The sequence below is a fragment of the Grampus griseus genome, assembly GCF_964374135.1.
Source record: "Grampus griseus genome assembly, chromosome: 9".
Classification (NCBI taxonomy): domain Eukaryota; kingdom Metazoa; phylum Chordata; class Mammalia; order Artiodactyla; family Delphinidae; genus Grampus; species Grampus griseus.
Window position 1 is genome coordinate 2,467,381 of NC_139003.1, and position 23,016 is coordinate 2,490,396.

The following is a 23,016-nucleotide window of genomic DNA, read 5'->3' on the forward strand; positions in this document are numbered from 1 at the left end:
TTCAGCAGCCGCAGTGATAGATAGGAGAGCCGGCCCTGGCGCTGACCCGTGGAAGGGCTTCTCTTGTCGTGAAGAAGCTGAAAGGCAGATGGGGAAGCGCTACCCAGCCACTCCAAGAAGCAACAAAGAAACACGGCTCTACCCAGGACTCGGGGTCAGGAAACAAACCCTCCCTGGGAGAAACTGGAGATCCCAGCCAGGCCACAGGTGGACGTGGTCTCCAACTGTACACCAGCTGCGTGGTGCGTGGTCCCCCAGCGGAGAAATTGATGCTATTAACCCCTGGGGCACAGAAGCAAGAGTGAAACTCCACGTCTTCCTCTCCCGGGGTTTCAACCCTTGTCCTTGGCGCTATGACGGAACCCATCGCCTTTAGAGATTTCTGCCATCACATCTCTTCCCCGATTGAACACTGTGAGGCCGGGGGTTGGTTCTCGCGTTTGTACCAAAGGACATCCCAGCATGTCTTAGCCCATCATAGGAGTCAAGTGCATGTCTGTGGAATGAATAAGCAGATGTGTGGATACATGGTAGAAGGTCAACCAGTGAACAAGCCTTCCTCAGTGTCACCAGCACCACAATTTAAGGGCATGTGTGGTCTCGAACTCCAGGGCTGGCTCACAGACTGGACTCTGAATCTGTGGGACAAGACGAACGTGAAAGCAGAGTTCTGAGCGGAGGGTGAGAGGTGTGTGCTCCAGTCCTGGCTTTGGAACTCTTCAGCCTTTGACGGGAACAAGGCACTTCAGTCAGATAAGCCTCAGTTGCCTCTAGACTTCAATGATGCTCTCTGGAGATGACATCACATGAGGTTTTTTTTTTCTTTTCCTTTTTTTTGATGAGTCAGAAACTCAAAGGTTTCCTGGGATGTCTGTGGATTGAGCATGGCTCAGAGACAAGGATAATTTTCTAGACCACATTCCGTGCCTGCTTTTGTGGCGGCTGTCTGAGCACTCTGTGTTTTGATTTCTCATCTTTGCTCTCTGAAGGATGATTTATCTGGCTTTCAGAATAGAGGCTGAAAGGCCTAACTGTGTGTGTGGCTTCGGGGGTTGTTTAGATTTATAAATATTTTAATAGGATTTTTATTTCTTCATAACAAATATCTTAGAAACCTTTGTACCAGGAGCAAATTCGTGGGGGTTTTTTTCCTACAAAGCCTAGCTTAAGAGAGAGAGAAAAAAGAAAATGGTCACAATTTTCAAAGTCCCTAAGGAGTATGTGGCAGTCACACCTGGTTTAAACACCCTCTGCTCTGATGGCATCAATTATCCATTATTCCTTACGAGTTCCGCCCCGACCCACGACCTAAGAGGACAGTTGGAAACAGATAGGCCTCATTTTAATTTGACTTCTTAAGGAATGTATTCTTGAGTAAATAAGACATATTAGGTATTTAAACCTCCAGCTGGAGAAATTATAAAGCCAAGTTAGACAACAGAAAATCCCGTAGGTGAGTGATCTAACAGCCCAAACTTATTAGTCAGGCTTACCTAGACCAGGGAAGGGAGAGGGGCCCCGTTCTGGAAGCGTGTGGCGAAAGAGGAGGTGGGGCACATGGGGGGAACCGTGACCCTGAAGTCACGGCTCACAGCCACACCTGCTGGCACTGGCTTCCTTCCTTCCAGCATGACTCAGCCATGTGGCTACGGGTCCAGGTACCTCTTTGCAGAAGATTCTTGGTGTACCTCTGACCTAAAGCCAGCTCTTTTCACTCAATCCTTCCTCTTATGCTGATTCTAAGACCTTATAAATCCTTCCCGAGAAAAACCACTTCACTAATCCCAGGTTGTGTCTACCTGGCGCTAAATCTCTCTCTGAAAACTAAGAAAAGAAAGATGATCTATTCCTGAGACTCAGATGTTTGACATTCTGAAGACACGGGCTCCTACGCACATGTCTTTTCTGCACGGTGGGGCTAGAGGATAAAACGTGGAAACATGCACTGCATATTAACCTAACAGTTAAGCACAGGAATAAATACTGTCTGGCCTTGAACATGTATTATGGCCCTTAGAGCTACCCAGATGATGTTATGATGCTGTGAGCCAAACGATGACAGCAGAATTGAACTATTGCCCAAAAGCAATTACTGATGAGAATTGATTATTTCCACAAAGAAAGGTGACCGATGGATTCGTTGTCCTATCACAGCAGATTTGGGCAAAACTGCATCATTGTTAAAGGGACTGAGCTACCTGACACTAAAAGGGAACAGGGACCGTTAAGACACGAGGATTCCTCCAGATATGGGTCTGTAACCTGGAAATTCACAGAATGTTGAGGCCACCACTGGGCTTTCCAGGCTTGTCCTTGAAAGATCCCATACTTGCCCGTCCCCTCCGTCAGATGAAATTACGCCATGCCTGTCGTAACACTCTTGAGATGTGAGTCAGTGGCGTTTCACAGCACATCACGCTCCTGCCGTGCCTTTTATTTTCACAGGGAATTGTAAAAAGACAGACCTCACTGAAACGCACAGTAAACTGCTGGGAAATGATATGTGACTGAAGAGTTGAAAGTGGTCGCCGCGCCTTATGGGGTCCGCCTAATTACACGTTTCACTGCCTCCCGTATAGAACTGTTGCCTAAGGTGTCTGTGGCCTTTACACCTCCTTCCTTGATAGCAGAAGCCAAATGCCACGCGATCACGTTGGCACGAAATCTTACAAGTGCCTCCAAGTGCATCAGGACCTGCGTCCTGCAGAGGGACGGCTCTCCCAGCCTTCGGGCGGCGACACTTGAAGAGTCCAAGGTGCACATTCTTGACCAATCTGACACAAAAGAGCCCCCGGCCGCCCCACTGCCTCCCACCCCCTCCGCCCTCCCCCAAACAAAGCACCACAAAATTAGGGCATAAATACATCAGGGTAAGAAAGAACACACGTACACAACATCCGACGCCGTCCACCGATGGGAGGAAACAAGAGAATCAGGACAATCGGGCACATACTTGGCCTGCTCCCATGGCCCGGGGGGTTCAGCGGTTACCATGGCGGGACGGGGCCGCAGGGAGGACCCCAGAGGGCAGGCTTTGTCTAGGTGCCGCTCAAACAGAGAGCTGGGATTCAGTCTGCTGGTTTGTGTACTTTGGGGTGAGCCATCCTCACACTGAAAAGGCCGAGAGGAGCGGCGTTGGGTTTGACTTGATCTCATGCCTTTGGGTTTCTCTTGGCATCCCCCCCTCCCTCCCCACCCCATCACCTCCCCCGGGCCATCTCCGCCTTCCCCTCCGTGGAAACAAACAGCGTTGAGCGCTCTCAAGGGAAGACGCCAGTCAGGGGTTTCCCTTCTCCGGGGATAAACTGCTGGTAGGAGCATCCCAGATCCCATGGGCAGGAGTCAATGCAGAAGCCAAAAGAAGGCTCTTTACGTGGAAAAGGAAATTAGAGTGCGGTGCAAGGCCCGGGCCCCAGGCGCTCTGGCCGCGCAAGCTTTAAGGTTAGAAGAGTAGAGTCCAGAGCAGCTGAGCACAAACTCACTCCACACCTGAGCTGAACACAGGGAAATGGAAGTGACGGGGCCAAGCCAGCGGCTGAGCGAGGGACTCTGGGCAACGGCACCCGCTCCCTAGACCTCAGCTGCCTCACCTATCAGAGGGAGGCAACGCCCTGGGGTCCGCCCCCGCCTCAGAGTGTCACTGCGGGGGTCACAGCCCCTTTGAAAACACACCCTTAGCCGGGACAGCCCTCTGAGACACCCCCACCGGCCCTCACAGAGTCGCAGCCCCAACCAGGGATAGAACCCGGGCCCCCTGCAGTGGAGGCGTGGAGTCCTAACCACTGGACCGCCAGGGAAGTCGCCCGGAGGTGTTTTTTAAGAGCAATGGAGGTGCACGGGGCGAGGAAAATGAGCTTCCACGGGAAGCAAGACTATTTAAGTTGACTCAGTTTGATCCAATGTCCTTCTCATCAAACTAAAGAAGTGACCCAGGACCGAAAACAGTTGAATCACTTGACACCCAACTGCGCGAAACAAGGATCTCGCAGCTACGTCCGTCGGTCTAACCGCGAAACCGCTTGTGTTCAGCTCGGAGCCCACATCGGGCAGGCACCAGCTGGGCAGCGCCACTTACTGAGCGAACCCTGCAACCCAAGCCTTCGCCCCATTTCACAGAGGGGGAAATACGCTCAGAGGCACAAATAGTGGACGTCAAAGAGCGTCCAGCCCCAGCTCGGTCCTACCGGCTGCAGAGACGTGGCCTGGACTCGGGCCACACTCCCCGGCCCTCTGGCTGCTCCTGTCAGAGCCCTGGGCTCAAAGGACAACGTGTTGGAATAGGAGAAGGACCTCCACCCCTCGGCCCCTCTGAGGCCAACTCCGAGATCACAGCCAACGAAGACCGAGGTCCCCAGAGCCCTGTCCAGCAGGAAGGAAGTACCTGGAGCCTGAACTTGAGACCTGAGATCTCTGTTGCTATTGCTAGCTTGCTTTGTTTTGTTGAGTTTCTTTTCCATCAGAGTGCATTTCACAGCACGTCACCAGTTGAACTGGCTAATTAATAAGAAACATCTGTCAATTGACAAATATTTATTGAGCATCTTCTGAGCCGAAGCTGCGGGACTTACAGAGATGAATAAGACTCACACCCTGAAGGCTCTTCTGGAAATTAGCAAACGTGTTGAGGATACAAATAGCGACCCCAATGACGGAAGGCAAGAAACAACCCTCAAAGTTAAATATGCATGTGAGCAGTGACACAGAGGCCATCAGCTTGACTCCAAGGGCGTGACACACTGGCGTCCGGGGTCCACAGGTTGAGATGTGGGGAGACCGACGGACTCCATGGAGGGCGAGAGGCCACAGCTGGCCCCGAAGGTGGATGCCGAGCTAGAGGGTGAAAGTGATGGAGAAGTTCACTGGCTGGGCCACGGACTGACCATGGGTCCTGCGGGGACGGCGTGGGTGACCCACACGCAGCAGACAGAAACGCAGGAGAGTAATAAGTCTGGAATCTGCCCCGTCTAAGTTAATCAAAAGAGACATGTATGATTAAAGACCCCAGAACCGTGGGCTGCAGCTCTGGTGGGGGCGGGGTGGGGGGGAATGCCCAGATCAGATGCCAGCTCTTGGTAGGGAGTCCTGTGGCCTCTGTCGCCTCACCTGTGACAGGAGCACGATGCCCCCCGCCCTCAGATCATAATCACCTCCTTCCAGCCCAGGAGGAAACAAGGTCCCAGGTCTTGTTCGTCCTGACCAAGAGTTTACCTGCAGGGGCTGGAGAGAACGTGGCCTCTTACTGAAGAGCTAATGTTTAATCCATGTGTGGTGGGTTCAGCTGGGGCCAAAAAACTTGTTCAAGACCAAGCTGGTACCTGCAAGCGTGGCCTTAGTGGGAACTAGGGTCTTTGCAGGTGGAATTAGTGAAGATGGGGCCACACTGGTGTCAGGTGGGCCCCAACCCAGTGACTGGTGTCTTTCTAAGAGGAGGAGAGACCACAGGTACACAGGGAGGGGACGGCCAGGTAGGGGACCATGGAGGCAGAGGCTGGAGTGATACATCAGCAAACCGTAAGATGCCAAGGACTGCGGCAACACCAGAGGCTAAGAGAACGGCGAGGGAGACACCCTCCCCGGCGCCGTCAGGGAGACATGGCCCTGCCCATCCCTGGAGCTCAGGCCTCTGGCCTCCAGCCTGTGAAACAGTGCATGTCTGTTGTCTTAAGCCCCGGCCTGTGGCGTTTCGTTCCAGCAGCCCCGGGGAATCAGTCCACATCAGGACAACCAGGACAGAGCACAGAATGGTGCTAAAGTAAACACACTCAGAGACCAAGAGGCAAAAGGCAGTCGGTGAGACTTCCAGATGCTCCATCCCGCCCGAGATGCTGGGGCCCTGCCCTGGCGGCTCTGAGGCCACAGGAGGCCCAGGCTGACTTAGCTGTGGGGAATCGTGTTGTCTGCCTGGATCTATATAACACAATAATCTGTGAAAAATAAAACTGAAACCAGCAAAAGCTGCAAAAAGAGGAAGGAAAGATGCAGCATCCTGCCACAGTGATGGGTCGTGTGTCGGACCACCTCGGCCCCCCACCCTGCAGACGGACAGCCCGACAAGCTGGATACCACTCCCTCCCCGACGGGGCTGATCAAAGGCCCTGGAGACCCACACGCTGTCACGTGGTGAACAGGATGCTGAGTAACAATAACAGAGGAGTCGAAGGTGAGGCGGGCTTGGGAAGTCCTGTGTCTGAAAATCTCTGTCGTTCTGAAGCAGCAGTGGTCCCCTCCTGGCGAAGGTCCCAAATCCTGAAACAGAGACATCTCACAGAGAGGCCCGCCCAGGAGGGCTGCTCTCGGTCAAAGGGTTCTCTCATGCTGCACTGTGTTCTTTTCCACAGTCATCTGAGAGATCAATAATTCAAGGAAAGACGCAGACATAGAGAATTGACTTGAGGACACGGGGAGGGGGAAGGGCAAGCTGGGACGAAGTGAGAGAGTGGCCTGGACTTATATACACGACCAAATGTAAAATAGATAGCTAGGGGGAAACAGCCGCACGGCACAGGGAGATCAGCTCGGTGCTTTGTGACCACCTAGAGGGGTGGGACTGGGAGGGTGGGAGGGAGGGAGACGCAAGAGGGAAGAGATATGGGAACATATGTATATGTATAACTGATTCACTTTGTTATACAGCAGAAACTAACACACCATTGTAAAGCAATTATACTCCAATAAAAATGTTAAAAAATAAACAAATAATTCAAGGATTCATAGAAATGATGTCCCTGGGCATATGCCTAACCTGAAACCCATGCTTCTGCCCACAGCTCAGGGGCAGCCCCACGGCCAGCCTGGAAACACAGCGTTGCTGGGTGTCTCTCCTGGGACTCAGGGGTGCAGAACCCGGAGCTTGAAGACAGAGGTCAGTCTGGTCCATGCTGCCCGCTCACTGCTAAGGGGCCTTGGGCACAGTCACCTGCTGCTCATCTGTGCTGGCGTCAGCCCGGCAGAGACCTCGAGCCTGCCTCTAGGGCAGGGCCACCCTCTGTCACATCTTCTGCAAGTGCCCGGACAGGAGACCTCACCTCTCTGTACCTCGTTTTCCTCACCTGTGCAATGGGTTGTGGGCGTTGATTAACTGAATTTTATCTAAGCACAATGAAAACGTATAATAAACACTGAATAAGCAAATCCGATTACCCAAAGTCACAGGTGAGATTTCCCTTCTCACCGAGTGACACTCTGGCTGAGATGCTTGGCAAACACAAGAGGACACCCCCATCAGCCAGGCCCCCGTGCTGTACTCCTCCACCAGGTGAAGGGCCACGGGACCCCCGGGGACGGCGCCTCCTTCACCCACAGCGTCCTTCTCCTCCCAGCCCAGCCCCTAGAGGGCCGAGCCCTGTGGTGTGGCATCTGTCTCCCCGGGAAACTCCCCCCCCAGCCAGAGCCATCGGCCACCCTCCCAGGGGTTCTTGTTAGCACCCCCCAAATGTTGGGTCCGGGGTCTGTCGAACTGCTGAGGTCCCAGCGGCTTTCGCTAACGTTGTCAAGCCCAAATGTATGTTCGCACCTCAGTTTCCCCGTCTGCGCCCTATCCCGCCTCCTGATACGCCTGACCCCGCTTCCCAGCCCCTCCTCTGCCCCTGCCTGGTCCCCTCCACCCGATGCCTCGTGTTTCCTGCTCTTGGTTGTGCATTTAAGAGGGATGTGGCATCGCCCTCTTTCACGACAGCAAAGAAGGGGGTGGGGGAGGGGATGCACCTTCTGGAAGCTGCCTGGCCAAGTGGGACCCACAGGGCCTCCCCAACTCCACACGTGGCTGGTGCCCGACATAGCCAAAAGGCCCCGGGAAGCCACCCCAAACCAGAGGTGCATCCTCGGGGAGGGGCCGAGGCGTCCGAGGGACAAACCTAAGGGGCCAGGAGGGGTGCTCACAGCGGGGGAGTAGGGCCAGTTCCGGCTCTCTGTTTCCCGCCGTAGAGAGACTGCTGGACGAGGCAAACGTGGAACCACAGTATTGATGGCCACCATGCAACAGGGCTCAGGAGCGGTCGGGTGACTGGCCAGGAGGGAGAGGGCGGAGGAGGGCAGACCTGGAGCCACAAGTGTGCCCCGGCGGCTGGGACCCGGGAGTCTTGATGCCGGGGATGCTCCCTGGACAGCGGAGGGCAAACACCGAAGCCGCCGCCTGGGGAGCCTCTGTGCTCTCTCTGCTCCTGTAGAGAAATGGCTTCTGTTTCTGCGTGTCAGCACTGCATCCCTTTTTTATTTAAAATAAAACGTCTGCACAGAAGTTGCCCAGATGATGTAAGTGCTCTGCTTCCTGCCAAGAAGGGTCGCAGCTACCCTCCTTCAGAGAGGCGGGGACAGCCAGCCAGGGGCTCTACCAGCCCGGCGGACACAGGACGCAGGCAGATGCAGCCCGGAGTCCTCACTCCCTGGACAGGTGCATCTCGTCCGCAGTGCCCACCCCCCCAGAGGCAGGGCTGAGTCCGAGCCGGGCCGCTCCGAACCCAGCTCTGGCGCCTGCAGACACACACAGCCCCCCGGCCATGCAGCAGCTTGGGCCCACCAGGCCCTTCCCAAGTAAGGGAGGGAATCATAAGTCCTCAGGATAGAAGGGGCCTCGATGCCACCTGTGCTCCTGCTTCAAAGAGTGCCTGAGGCCTGGAAGACGCCCAGGTCCTACCCCTAGGCCTGCTGCAGCGTGCAGCAGCCTGCCCATCCCCTGGCGGGGCGGGGCCCTCTCTCCGCTCTGCTCTGCTGAGAATGGCTGCCCTGCAAGCGCCAGCCCGCGAGGACGGCATCGCCCCACTGGCCCCTCGTGCCAGCACAGCCAGAGCCGCAGGCCTCCGCACAAGTTCCTCCTGTCACTGCCACTGCCACTGCTGCAGCTCTATGGGGCCATGCATGCAGGCGGCAGCAGCTGCGGTGCACCCAGGTGAGGGCTCTGTTGTGAACGGCAGGGCCTTCCCTGGACCCCTCCGGGAAGCCGGAGACTCATCCCCCAGGCTCAGGTCAGCAAGGAACATGGGGTTAGGAGAGCAGCGCTTAAGGACCCCATCCCTCCAAAATTCAGAGAGGCCCTGGCTGGCAATCTCTAGGAGAACCGTAACAACGGAGATTCAATTTGCCAAAACTGGAACAAAACCAGAAAGAAATTGAAACTGGATGATTGGATGGAAAGAGAATGAGTACAAGTATTATCAGGAAGAGAAGTCAAAGTGAGGGATACAGGGAGGAGGGGATGTAAGATTAGAGCCCAAACCCAGAGACTGGAGTCCGGGTGAGCCCTGGGTGAGTGTGGTAGGCAGCGGCTTCGATGGGGAGGCCAGAGTGCCAGCTGTAGGGCCCAGCGGGTACCACACTGGGAAAAGGGAAATGGGGGATTGCAAAAACTAATGGGGGGATCAGGGGAGGATGACCAAGTTGTCTAGCCCCGCTTTCAGGGCCCTCCCAACCTGGTCTGCACATATTTTTCCCAAACCTGCAGACCCAGAACCTGAAGGCAGAGTGAGGAGGCCATCTAGCGGTGGGGGCTGGTGGGAAGGCAGGGGCCGGGCCTGGGAGGCACCTCCTGGGGGTGGGGGCAGAAGACAGGCAGCCACTTGTCCTCAACAGGGATGCTGATGAAGGATGGAGGTGAGGAGGGATGGAGGGATGGAGGGATGGAGGTGGGGAGGGATGGGGGATGGAGGTGGGGAGGGATGGGGGATGGAGGTGGGGAGGGATGGAGGGATGGAGGTGGGGAGAGATGGAGGGATGGAGGTGGGGAGGGATGGGGGATGGAGGTGGGGAGGGATGGGGGATGGAGGTGGGGAGGGATGGAGGTGGGGGGGATGGAGGGGTCGAGGTGGGGAGGGATGGGGGATGGAGGTGCGGAGGGATGGAGGGATGGAGGTGGGGAGGGATGGAGGGATGGAGGTGGGGAGGGATGGAGGGATGGAGGTGGGGGGGATGGAGGTGGGGAGGGATGGGGGATGGAGGTGCAGAGGGATGGGGGATGGAGGTGGGGAGGGATGGGGGATGGAGGTGCGGAGGGATGGGGGATGGATGTGGGAAGGGATTGGGGGATGGAGGTGGGCAGGGATGGGGGATGGAGGTGGGGAGGGATGGGGGATGGAGGTGGGGAGGGATGGAGGTGGGGAGGGATGGAGGGATGGAGGTGGGGAGGGATGGGGGATGGAGGTGGGCAGGGATTGGAGGATGGAGGTGGGGACGGATGGGGGATGGAGGTGCGGAGGGATGGGGGATAGATGTGGGGAGGGATGGGAGGATGGAGGTGGGCAGGGATTGGGGGATGGAGGTGGGCAGGGATTGGGGGATGGAGGTGGGCAGGGATGGGAGAATGGAGGTGGGCAGGGATGGGGAATGGAGGTGAGGAGGGATGGGGGATGGAGGTGGGGAGGGATGGGAGGATGGAGGTGGGCAGGGATTGGGGGATGGAGGTGGGCAGGGATGGGAGAATGGAGGTGGGCAGGGATGGGGGATGGAGGTGGGGAGGGATGGGAGAATGGAGGTGGGGAGGGATGGAGGGATGGAGGTGGGGAGGGATGGAGGATGGAGGTGGGGAAGGATGGGGGATGGAGGTGGGCAGGGATGGGCAATGGAGGTGGGAAGGGGTATGGAGGGAGGAGGGCAGACAACCATGGGAAAGAAGGGCGGAGCCCAGACAAATTAGAAATGGCTCCTGAGGTTACCTGGGATGTCGGGCCAGGTCAGGAAGAGGCTGGGGTTTGGAACCTCTGACCCGCACGGGGAGGGGCCCAGATGGTCTGGAGGGGCAAAGGCAAAGAGAGGGAGCCATCTGGCGTCTGGAGGTGGAAGAGGACAGTGTCTGCTGTCTGGGAAGTGGGGAGGGGGCGGGATGAAAGGAAGGGGAAGTGGGGGGAGGGTGAGACCTCAGGCTCAGGGTGGCTCGGCTGACGCCCTTGCTTCCAGGGCAGTAAACACACGAGCTACAGTTGATCCTTGTCCTGATTCCCCATCGCACCCCAGCCCCACCCGCCTCGGGGAGCAGCCCTCGGAATTCAGAGTGGTGGGTTTACGGTCCATCGTTATTTCATTCTTGAGGGTTGGCCAGCTCCCAGGCAGGCGGCCCTGGCAGGCTCTCGGGGTGTCCAGGGCTGGCCGAGACGGACAGGAGGTGGCTTCGCTCGAGCCTGGGCCCCCTGGGCTGAGGAGGCCTGATGGCCGGGACCTCCCACCTCCTGTCCTGCCTGCTCCCCACCTGGAGGGAGCCGAGCCCCCAAGTCTCGGAGCCACGCAGAGCTCTCTGCAGCTCAGGCTCCGGGTCTGGGGGGTCCCGGCACCTGCGAGATCTCGGGCGGGCATCCCTGCTCATGCGGTGGCCACACGGGCTCCCCGGTCTCCCGCCAGGGGGTTGAGACCCGGTGCTGCGGCCCCTTCGCCTTTGCCTGAGCCGGAAAAGAGGGGAGGAGGGAATCAGGAGGCTGGAGTGTCCCCAGCGCGCCCGCTGGCTTCTCAAGCCCCCATGCCCAGCAGTGTCACAACGCTGGCTGCGTGGCGACCACTTCAGGCAGGCCCACCCTCCTGGGTCCAGGACAGTGTGACCTTGCTGCATCGGTTCCACTGGGAGGCCTCGAGGAAGTTGGGCTGATGCTTCACAAATCAGAGAATGGAAAAGGCGGGGTGGGGATGCGCTCCTGGCCAGCAGAGGCTTGGAGATGCTCAGTGTCTGCAAAGGCCCAACTACAGCCTCTTTCGATGTCCCCTTCCACGCTCCCCACACCCAGAGGAAAAGTCTGTCTGCACTGGAGCTTACCCAGACTGCGGCAAGTGTCCCATTGTTCTGAGGACCGACCTGGCCTCTCTCGCGCTGGGGTCAAGGGAGAGCGCCTAACTGCACAGAGTGACAGCCGGGTCTCGCTCCGTCCACTCCACACGAAGAACCCTCACTCCCGCGTCCCACTGCAGAGCAGTTGCTGTGTCAGAGTGAGACAGGGAGGGCCCAGAAGGAGGAGGGCATATTCTGCAAAAAGGGGGAATCTCCGATTTTCTTTTCCTGGTCTCAATAAGACTTTTTAAGTTAGTTTGTTTCTCAAAGTGCAGGAACTGGGGGCTCCAGCATCGCCGGCTCTGAGCACCGGGCCCTCTTCTGCACGCCCCTCTTTGACCAGAACGCTGTGCCCCCAGGGCCCTGCCCCACTCGGGCTGCAGCCCCCAGGACCCTGAGGATGGGCCTGCCAAGCTCCAGGGGAAGCCAGCTCGGCGTGATGTGGAAGGAACCTGAATTTCACATCCAGCTCATCCCCTGGCCTGCACTTTGCTCCAATCGATTGAATCATGGGGTTGGTGCGTGTGCACAGCCTTGCCCACTCGCCGCTGCCCCCAGGCACAATGGGCCTCCGCCCACCACGCAGGCACCAGCACCAGCTCCCTCCTCTGAGCTGGGGTGCAGCCCCCAGACCCGCTTGGGCCCAGCCAGCCGGATCGTCCCCTCAGCACCAGCCCCTGAGCACGCCTCCATTCCACTTCCAGAGAGTTAAAAATAATGCATTAATTGAAACACAATAAAGGAGCAGCATTTTCAAGTTTTTCTAAGGTGCTTAAAGCACTTCAAATAGCACTACGTCAGGTACAGTCCCGGCCCGGCGTGGCAACTGGAATATTCGGGAGGGGGCACAGGCCCCTCTTTCTTTCAACTGCAGGGAGCCCTGGCCTGCATGATAAAGTCTCTGGGAAAATATTTAGATAAGACCTGGGCAGCTTTGCCCCTCAAACATTTGAGAGACTATTTGTTTGGTGATGGAAGCTTGGCCGGGGGTGGGGGGGGTGGCGGTGGGTCTAGATTGTCCTTTAAAAACTTAAGTTGGTTTTAACTGAAGCATCTACCATTCTGGAGAAAGTGAAGGGGGAACGGGAGGTGTGCCCCGGGCAGGGGGTAGCTGACGTTATCCGGAGCAACGTGCCTCCTCTCTCCCGCTCACCTTTGTCTCGGTAAAGATGTTTTTCTCTTTTAACTAGAAGCCTTCAGGTAAAAATAAAGCAGCCACAGGAAAAAAAATTAGTCTTTTTTAGGGTTAAACATCAGAAGAGAAGCCTGTGCTGCTTCGGCCAATCAGATGCGCCCCTGCCAGCTATAATATAGTACTGAAGGCAGCCTCTCGCACAAGCTCTCAGGCTTGCGACCATTTAAAATCAGACTCTTTTTGTCTTTTGATTGCTGTCTTGAGCCCCAACTCCGATGTGTTCCGTTATCAGCGGCCAGCAGCCTGCCGTTCCAGCCCCCGTCTGGGTGGGGATCGGTGGCGAGTCCCCCGCAGCGGCGGCGGGCAAGGTTATATAGGAAGAGAAAGAGCGAGAGGCAGAGAGCGAGGGCGCCAGCAGCCAGCCGGAGCGAGCGAGGGAGGGAGAGCGCACGGGCACACACACTCGCACACCCGCACCCTCGCGCACTCAGACCTGCTCGGGCCAGCCTTGAGGTCCCCGGGCTCCATGGACGAGATGCTACTGCTGGCGAGATGTCTGCTGGTGGTGCTGGTCTCCTCACTGCTGATGTGCTCGGGGCTTGCGTGCGGACCCGGCCGGGGATTTGGGAAGAGGCGGAACCCAAAAAAACTGACCCCTTTAGCCTACAAGCAGTTCATCCCCAACGTGGCTGAGAAGACCCTAGGGGCCAGTGGAAGATATGAAGGGAAGATCACCAGAAACTCGGAGCGATTTAAGGAACTCACCCCCAATTACAACCCTGACATCATATTTAAGGATGAAGAAAACACTGGAGCGGACCGGCTGATGACTCAGGTAGAAACCCAGCACGGGGCGTGGAATGTGTTGGTTCCAAGGGGTTATGTGTAACCATGCCGTTCAGTCTGTTTGCTCTTCAGGCAGGTAGAAAGCCGATTTTGTCCTCTCCTTCCCCACCCACCTGCCGGCCTACCACCCCTTCCTCTTCCTGGAGGGGAATGGAGGCGAAGGGTCCAGCCGGAGAAGTTTAGGCTGGGGGGTGGGCATAAGGACGCTAGGAGATGTGGTCCTTGCATGGCCCTGATTTGATCTGTCCTGCTGGGATGGCCTTCCCATCCTGCCTCAGCTCTGGCTTGTAACTTGGGGAGACCTTCACTTTGGGGGCATCTGTCCTTTCCAAGTTGGGAGTGGGAATGGAGGGAGGGGGCAAGCATCCCCCCCATAAACACAGAGTGGCGTCCAGATCACTGTACAAGTGTAGCCTCGGCGCTTACACGTTTCCCTTCTCCTCTGTGTTTTTCTTTCCCACCACTGCTACCCCCCCCCCGCCGCCCCCCACCAAAGACCCTCAACTGGAAAAGCCAGGAGGCCGGGCTGACAAAAGGTCGGGGCTCCAGAGGCGGCTGGGCTAGTCCCTGACCGTATCACATAGCTCCACTGCGATTCCATCGCTGGCACTTGTGCCCATCAGAGTGTGAATGTATCGATATTTCTTTAAGGATGCCCTCTTATTCTCCCGAGCCCGCGGTACTTGAGGGGAGGGACTTAGAACTTACTGGCATTGCATCACGCTAGTTTTCAACCTGCTTGCATAGGAAATTAGGAGCGACTAGATATTAGCGGGAGGGGGGGCTGGAAAGAAGAACCAAAGCAAAGCACGCATTCCTCTCTCCCTCTCCGCCTCCGTTTGAGACTTCTGGCTGCCAATCTGCCCGTCAATGGCAGACTTTCTGCAACTCCAGGCACGTATAACTGAAGCTAGAAATGGCTTTCCTGGCAAATATAGGTCAACATCTTTTTTATTGCCCTATTAAAATATTCAAGTCCTACCTTTAGGGCCAGGAGCGCACCGCAGCTGACGGAGCGGCGCTGGCGGGGCGCAAGTGCAGGGGAGGCTGGGGGTGGGAGGGACCGAGGAGACACCTCCCGGCCGCTCCGCTCCCCAGCCCGATGCCCGGCCTTGCTGCGGAGCCGAGGAAGGCCAGGGGCATGCGGGGTAGCGGGCTCCAGCTGACGGACGGAGGCGGAGAGGGAGGGGAGGAGAGGGTCCTCGTCCCCGGCTCGCTCGCATCTGCTCCCGACCACCTTAAATCTGGACCGCGAGTGTGGACGCGCGCGCCTGTGCCCGAGAGCAGCGCGAGCCGCAATTAACTCTGCGCAGGCCGCGGGGTGCCCTGCGCGTGCGGCCGGCTGCGGGCGCTTCTCCAGCTCGTCTGGGGCTCCGACCCCCTGGTCACCCTCGGTCCCGGCGGGAGGGCAGGGGCCTTCCCGGGATCCCTCGGCACCGGGGAGAGGGGCGCGAGGCCAGAGAAAGCGGCGGGGGCGGGGACGCCGCAGGTCCCCGAGCCGGAGGGCTCAGCGGCCGCCGCGGTCCGCGCCGGGCCGACGCGGGAGGGAGCGGGTCCCGGCCCGCGCCCTGCCCGGGGCCCCGGGCCCCGGGCCTCGCCGCCCCGCCTACAAGTGCGAGCGCGCGGAGCCGCGCACCCGGGCAGACGCATCTCGGCTCCACTTACTCCCGGGTTATCGATCTCGCGGCTCGGGTTTCAGTGCGCGCGGGGCTGGGCTGCGGCCGCCCGCCGGCCCCTCCACGCGCCCGAGCGCGGGCTCGGCCAGGGCTCCCGGCGGCGCTCCGACGGCCCGGCAGCCGAGGCGGCGCGGGCGGGCCCGGCGGACCCGGGCGGGAGGGAGAAGCTGGTTCCAGGGCGGAGGCGCCTCGCGGGCCTGGGCGCCCGGCCCGAGCCCCCCGCCGGGTCCCTCGCCCCGCCGCCCCCGGCCGCCCCGCCGGGACCTACAGCCGCGCGGCCCGGCGCCCGGCCGCTCTGGCCGCAGCGTGCGCTGGCAGCATTTGAACTTCTGACCTTCTGTCAACTTCCCTCAGACGAAAGAAACGAAAACAAATACTTTTTTCCCTGGGCAGTGGCTATTCCCGTTCCCAGCACAAAAGGAGGGGGGAGGGGCAGCCGACGTCGGAGTGGGGTGGGGAGAGCCAAGCCAGGCGTGTACCACGGGCCCCAAAAACGTGCCCTAAAAACCTGGAGGCTGGGGAGGGGGGGGTGGCCTGAAAGGCGCCCCCTGCTTTACCCCTTCCCCGTCTTTCCTGCGTCCCCGGTCCTAAGAGTTAAAGTGGGGAAGGCGGGGGACCTGGGAGGTGAGGGCAGGGCCGGGGGAAGGGGAAGCGGCAACGCCTCCCGGGCTCCTGGGGCACCTGCTCCCCCCCCCGACCCCCCACTTAAGATAACCACCTGGACTCTGCTCTCGGGTGCGTGTCCCTCCTCCCCCGTCTCTGCGTGTCTCTGTCTCCCTAATGTGACTGTCGCCCAAGTCCCTCAACCATGGCAAGATCGTCCCCAGTGGAACTTTCAGAGCAGTTCAGGAACGCATGAGCCCCTGGTTAATATTAACTCCGAGAGGGGGAAGCGCAGACAGACACGCTCTCCCCGCAGGCCGCGGTGCCGAGGGGCTCCGAGGGGGCAGGAGGCCGCGAGGGGCCGGCCTGCGGGCTGCGCGGGGGACCGGCCCGAGGCGCCACGTTGGGCAGATTTCCGGGTGCGTGGCGGCCCCGGGGAGCGGCGCTCAGGTGTGGGTTTGAAGGGAGGGGCCTGGTTTTCCGGAGGGGGGAGGAGGAGCGGCGAGAGGTGTGTGCGGGGACCCGAGGGGACCCTTCTGAAGTCGGGACACCCCCTCCCCCGCGCTGGGGAAGCCCGTGGGCGTCGGCGGTGACAGTCCCTGCTCGGCTCCCGGGCGCGGAGCGGCTGCGCAGACTGGGGAGGTGGCGCGGGAGCTCGGGCGTGGGGAACAACTTGGCCTCCGCCGACACAAAGCCGGGCCCGTCGGCCCCTCTGGGCTTCACGGTGGCTGCACAGAGGCGGGGTTGATTCGCGGCACACGACCCAGTGAATTGATAACCGGCCCGGGCTTCCCGGGTCTGCCCGCGACGATCCCGCCCGGCCGGGGCGCAGAGACTCTTGCAGCCGCGGGCCGAGGCCGCGTTGCGCCTGGCGGAGCCCGGGCCTGCCTCGGCCCTGGGTTCCTCGCCTGGGGTCTCCATCTCTTGTCCGAGTGGCGCAGCTCAGAACACTGGGGGATGGTACACGTGCTTCCCTTCCTGCCCTCCCCCTCGCCAGCGGCCCCGGGGAAAGCCACTGAAAGCTTCATCTGCCCCCCGAAAGCAGGGAGCTGGGCTGCGATGGGGGCTCGGGAAGCGAGTGTCTGCGTGTGCGCGTCGGTGGTGTGCGCCTGCGCAGCCGGTTCCACATCCCGGCTCTAAACTGACCCTGGTTTACTGATTGATTTTCATGTAAAACGCATTCAATCCTCAAGATGACCTCACTCAAACTCTGTCCTTCTGACTTTTTTTTTTTTTTTAAGAAAACTGTTGGCGGGCCTAGAAACCTGCAAGCGCTGACCTGTTACCAGGACCGCCCCCTAGCCTTCTGCCCTCCCTCCCTCCACCACGCGCGCGCGCGCGCGCGCACACACACACACACACAGACACACACACACACACACACACACACACACACACACACACACACACACACTTGCTGTATGTCTAACTCTACAACCATATACTGGTTTTTACTGCTGCCAACTACACAGGTCTTTTCCTGTCGCGCAATCGGTCGCATCCCCTGAAAACGCGGCAGCGGCCTTGCCCAGCCCTCCGCCTCCCCCGCGCTCTGTAAGAAAGAGTTCTCCCAGGCTATAATAGGGTCCTTGCTGGGGCCGGCTGGTCATCTCGGTAACCGGGGTCCCCGCCCGGATATCAGCCCTACCCTCTGCAGAAGTCAACTTGGAATTGTCCCCTATCCCTCCTGAGTCTGCCTCTCTGGGGGACGCCCCCATCATGACTTTGTCACCACCTCCCCTTTTTCAACCCCGCACCAGCCGCAGTATGAACGCCCAGCGAGTCACTGGGCACACAAACACGCAGGTGATTCGACTCTTTCCTGCATCCTTGTCTGAATGGGACCCGAGAATTATTTGGGAACTCCCACAGCTTTACCCTGGCTTGAGTCCCGCCTATTCACCGCTTCTTTACTCCTACTGGCAGCTTCCTTGTGGGAGGTGGGGGGAACCCCAAGGGCGGTTTCCAGGAGAAGCCTCCCTAAGGCAAGAGCTCAGAGGCCCCAGGCCTTTCTGGCTCCCCTCCCCCTCCCCTCCCCTCCCCTCCCCTCCCCCCCTCCACCTCTTAAGTTGGCTCTTCAAACTTGCAGGACACCATTCTGCGCCGGCCAAGAAAACAAGAGGGGGGGAGGGGACAGGTTAAGGAAAACAAGGGACACAATCAGACCACAGAAAAGCCGGGAGAAAAGAGTTCCACGGGGAAAAGGAATGTGGCTGTCCAGATAAAGAATGTTTGTCATCCGGCCCTGGTCTTATTGAAAATTATAACTCACCTGGTTGCCTTTCACTTCTGGTTCCCCCACCCCTTCAGCTGCTATCAGGGTCCCACCACCCTCTCTACCTTTGGCTTAATTCTCACCTCAGATAGGCGCAGGGCAGAGATAAGGCAAGGCTTTTAACTCTGTACCAAGTATACCGTGTATTTTTCTTTCTACGGCTAAGTTGCACCCGGGGCCTCTCTCCCGCCTCCTGAGAGGGAGTTTGTCCCGGGAGTTGGGTGGAGCCTTGCACAGGTGCGGAGCGATGGGGCCGCAGAAGCGGGCAGGGGCGTGGAGGGCATCGTGGAGGAGGACGCGGGCCATAGCCTAGGGTGCTCCTGGAGGCTGCTGCAGCCACTGTCCAAAACCACGCAGTTTACTTATTTCGAAGACAGACGTTTCATCTGCCTCTCAGGTCGTGGCGGGGGCTCTGCTATTTCAGGTGCGGAGAAAGGCGCGCAAGTCGCCTCCGAGGACGTGCCTCCTCCTACGATGCCACCCCCTCCTCCCTAGCCGAGCGCCCCCTCCGGAACAGGCCGGCCGGCTCCAGGCCTGGCCTGGTCTCCCTACTTCTGCGCACAGCCCGCATCCTGGGGGGCTGGGCAGAGCAGCCCAGGGGTAGGGTTGGGGCAGGCCCGGACGCTCACGGGTGCTGGGTGCCCCCTTCTCTCCACAGCGGTGCAAGGACAAGTTGAACGCCTTAGCCATCTCCGTGATGAACCAGTGGCCAGGAGTGAAGCTGCGGGTGACAGAGGGCTGGGACGAGGACGGCCACCACTCAGAGGAGTCGCTGCACTACGAGGGCCGTGCAGTGGACATCACCACCTCGGACCGCGACCGCAGCAAGTACGGCATGCTGGCACGCCTGGCCGTGGAGGCCGGCTTCGACTGGGTCTACTACGAGTCCAAAGCGCACATCCACTGCTCGGTGAAAGCAGGTGAGGGGGCGGGCCCACCCCACCCCACCCCACCCCACCCCACCCCACCCATGCCGACAGCACCCCCCAGCAGCTCCAGATCTGCGCCCCAAAGCCCAGCTCACGGGAAGGAGGAAAGTGGGGAGGAGGGGGGCAGACAGGGAGGGGACTGGGTGATGACTGGTGTTTCTGTGGCGGGAATAGACTCCGTGAGGCCTGTCCCGGTCCCCAGCCGGGAGCTGTCCCTACCTTTGAGGCCACAGAGGCCCACGTTCTCTGAGCCCAGATGCAGAGGGCATCTGGCTTCTTGAGCCTTCCCCCACCCCTGTTTCCGGAGTCCCCGCTGCAGGTGGCAGAGACAGGGAGGAAAGATGGTGGGGCGGGGGTGGGTGGGTCTCTCTGGTGAGAGACTGCAGCCCTGCCCAGTCGGCCAGCTCTGGCCCAGAGCCTCTGTCTCAATAGCGCTTAAGAATGAACTACTCACCACTGGCCACCGGCCCGCACCCGGCACAGGAGGTTCTGCCCGGGGTGGAAGCCTGTGGATTCTGAACTAACTTAACTCACTCGGCCTTTGGGAAGAGGCCTGATGGGAGGTAATAAAGCCGGTAGTTACCACTTCCAACATCTGGAGGCCGCAAGCCCAGAAGCATCCGTCCTTATTAGGAAACAGCTGGGCTGCCCTGAGCCACAGGCAGGGCCAGGAAAGCCAAGCCTGCAGCTGGAGCCCCCGCCCTGCTCCGCGAGGCTGACTTCCCTGGGCCTGCAACGCCACACGCTGTTGCTGGCGAGGAACAGCTCCGGAAGGAAGGCGCGCGCGCGCACAGGCCCCAGCTCCACTGAAGCAGGTCTCTCCAACTCTCGGCAGAAGCCGGCGCGTTTAGCAAGACAGTTCACAGTGAATTTCGGAGGAACTGCGCCTCCCCCCGCCCCCAGTTTCGCCTGTTTGTCACCTAAACTGTATTTTAATAGCGTATGTTAGTAGAAAAACACTTTCAAGGTGTCGAGGCACACTTTGGAGGTAAGGAAAAGAGTGGCCTCCTGTAACAACAGAAAGAAAAGGTGTGGAAGCCTGGGGAGAAGGTCTGGGCTTAGAGCCCGGGAAAGGGTCTCAGACGCCAGCAGGGCGGGGAGGCGCGCCCCGACTTCGCGGGGCTCCTAAATGGCGGCGCGGCGCGCCGCGCCGCCGGCTCCGGGCCACCCCTGTCCGCGGGGTCCCCCTGGCGGGGGTCCCTCGAGGTCTCCTCGCAAAAGAGCAGCGGTCGTCCGGCCCGGGACCCCGCCGGGGGAGCCGGGCCCGGCGCGCAGAGCCGCTCATTGGCATTCCGCGCACACGGGCCGGGCGCGGGGCGGTGCGTGTCAAGCAGGGTCGTGCGACTCGACGCCTCGGGCTCGCCTGCGTCCCGGGCGCATTCCGGGCGGCTATGTCGGGCCTCCAAAGGCCGGCCCCGCACTTCATGCCGGAGAAAACGATGAGAAGATTAAAAGCCCTCAGTAATTCCAGCAGGAAGATTCTTTCTCGCGATCTCTATTTGCAAAAAGCAGGATCCCGGAGATTGGAATGCAAAGAAGACGGGGACGTCCCCGCCCCTCCTCCACGGCCCCCTGCGCGCCGCCCGACTCCGATTATTGTCCTCGGGACAGTGAGCCTCAGAGAGCGACAGAGGCCGGAGAAAGCGGGTAGTCAAGGGGCCTTGAGAACCCGGCGCTTCCAGAGCTCGGAGCAGGCCCCGCCATTTAAAATTCAAATACACATCTCGAGTGCTTGGAAGAGAGGCCTGGCTGTGCAAATAGTGCTTGTGAGGCCCGGGCTTCTGGAGAGCCCGCGTGTGAATCGCCGGGGGTGCGGCGGGGGGGTTGCACCTGAGCAAATAGGGAGGGGGCGGCCCAGAGCTGGAGAGAGAGGGAGCCGGGAAGGGGTGGGGGGATGGAAGGAGCCCCTCTTCCAAGAGCGCCTCCCATTTGTTGCAGAAATTACAATGACAATGGCGAGCCCTTTATTGGATTTTAATTAGAAGATCCGCACAAGCCCCGATTTTCACACCTCGGCCAATTCCCTGGAATGTTTGTCCAGTTGCTACAACTACTACAGCTATTTTTCAGCCCCGCCCTCGCCCCCAACCGGCCGACACCAACCAGCCGACACCAAGGCTCCCCGCTGGGCGCTGGGGGCGGGCGGGTGGGGCGCGGGGAGCGGCCGAGGGTCCCCGCCGTGCAGCCCGGGTGCGGAGCGCACGAGGGGGCGCCGCGCCCCGCGCCGGAGGCGGGAGCAAAGGAGGGTGCGCCCCGGCGCCCGGGTGAGCTCAAGGAGGCTTCCTGAGGAATCCAAGTGGAGAACAAATACCCTCTGAATTCGTGGCGAGGTTGGGTGTGTGCTGAGCCGGCGGGGGAGGGGGAGGGGCGGGGGAGGGGGGAGGCGAAAGGGAAGGAGTGTAACCGGCCTCCCGCCGGAGACGCCAATCGACCTTTGTCACCGCCAGTCCAATCCTAAGAGAGTCGTTAAGGAATGCGTCTGCGTCTGAATTTGGTCACCGAGGCGGTGGGGATGGGGAGAGGGAGGTCCGCGCGGGACCGGCCCGGCACCTCTCCCCGGAGCCACGCGCTTCCTCGGTCTGGGCGCGCGGGACACCAAGCGTGCGCCCCCCTTCCCAGTCGCGTCTTCCTCTCGGGACTCACCGCCCTGTCTCCTCCTCTCTCCCTTCTCTCCCCCCGCAGAGAACTCGGTGGCGGCCAAATCGGGCGGCTGCTTCCCGGGCTCGGCCACGGTGCACCTGGAGCAGGGCGGCACCAAGCTGGTGAAGGACCTGCGCCCCGGAGACCGCGTGCTGGCTGCCGACGACGAGGGCCGGCTGCTCTACAGCGACTTCCTCACCTTCCTGGACCGCGACCACGGCGCCAAGAAGGTCTTCTACGCGATCGAGACCCGGGAGCCTCGCGAGCGTCTGCTGCTCACCGCCGCGCACCTGCTCTTTGTCGCGCCGCACAACGGCTCGGCCGGCCGGGAGCCCGAGGCGCTGTCGGGCGCCGGGCGGCCGCCTGGGGGCGCGCCGGAGCGCCGGGCGCTCTTCGCCAGCAGCGTGCGCCCTGGCCAGCACGTGTACGTGGTGGCCGAGCGCGGCGGGGATCGGCGGCTCCTGCCGGCCGCCGTGCACAGCGTGACGCTGCGCGAGGAGAGCACGGGCGCGTACGCGCCGCTGACGGCGCAGGGCACCATCCTCATCAACCGGGTGCTGGCGTCGTGCTACGCGGTCATAGAGGAGCACAACTGGGCGCACCGGGCCTTCGCGCCCTACCGCCTGGCGCACGCGCTCCTGGCCGCGCTGGCGCCCTCGCGCACGGACCGCGGCGGGGGCGGGGGCGGCGGCCGCGTGCCCCCGGCCGCGCCAGGTGCGCCGGCTGTGCCCGGTGCGACCGACGCGCCAGGCGCCTCGGGCATCCACTGGTACTCGCAGCTGCTCTACCAAATAGGCACCTGGCTGTTGGACAGCGAGGCCTTGCACCCGCTCGGCATGGCGGTCAAGTCCAGCTGAAGGCCAGGGGGCCGGGGAGGGCACCGGGAGGGGGCGGGGCGGGGCGGGCGGGGGGAGGGGCGAGATACCGCAAATGACACACGGAAAAAGCGCACGAAATGAGACTTTAATTATAATAATAATTAATAATAATAAAAAAGTAGGACAGTCCAAAGTAGACTATAAGGAATCAAAGACCCCGAGAAATTCTGTTGTTGTGTTTAGTTTATATATATATATTTTTGAATTTTTTGATTCCTGTTTAATTTTGGTTATTTTTTCACCTCTCCTGGCTATTTATTTGTTTGGTATGAATAGATGTTTTAAAATAATATG

At 59.9% G+C, this 23,016-nt stretch overlaps 1 protein-coding gene and 2 long non-coding RNA genes across 4 annotated transcripts; 1 reads left to right on the top strand and 2 right to left on the bottom strand.

The window, feature by feature from the left end:
• Positions 1-4,567: 4,567 nt before the first annotated feature.
• LOC309827059 lies at positions 4,568-6,952 on the bottom strand. 2 transcript variants are annotated; one of them, XR_014297169.1, is made up of 3 exons: positions 6,108-6,118; positions 5,148-5,217; positions 4,568-4,830 (listed from the first exon to the last, which is right to left on the bottom strand). It is a non-coding gene; the product is annotated as an uncharacterized lncRNA (long non-coding RNA). The 2 variants fall into 2 exon arrangements; XR_014297170.1 differs by lacking the exon at positions 4,568-4,830 and adding an exon at positions 6,743-6,952 and having other exon boundaries at positions 5,112-5,217; positions 6,110-6,246.
• A 1,192-nt stretch (positions 6,953-8,144) lies between these two features.
• Positions 8,145-13,403, bottom strand: LOC309827204. Its single transcript, XR_014297186.1, has 3 exons — positions 13,369-13,403; positions 11,729-11,935; positions 8,145-8,159 (listed from the first exon to the last, which is right to left on the bottom strand). It is a non-coding gene; the product is annotated as an uncharacterized lncRNA (long non-coding RNA).
• On the top strand, positions 13,402-22,701 carry SHH (sonic hedgehog signaling molecule; the record flags this gene model as incomplete). The annotated part of the gene is made up of 3 exons (XM_082661743.1): positions 13,402-13,710; positions 18,934-19,195; positions 21,887-22,701. 3 exons carry the CDS (start codon positions 13,402-13,404, stop codon positions 22,699-22,701), a joined length of 1,386 nt encoding a protein of 461 aa, XP_082517869.1.
• Between the last annotated feature and the right edge of the window lie 315 nt (positions 22,702-23,016).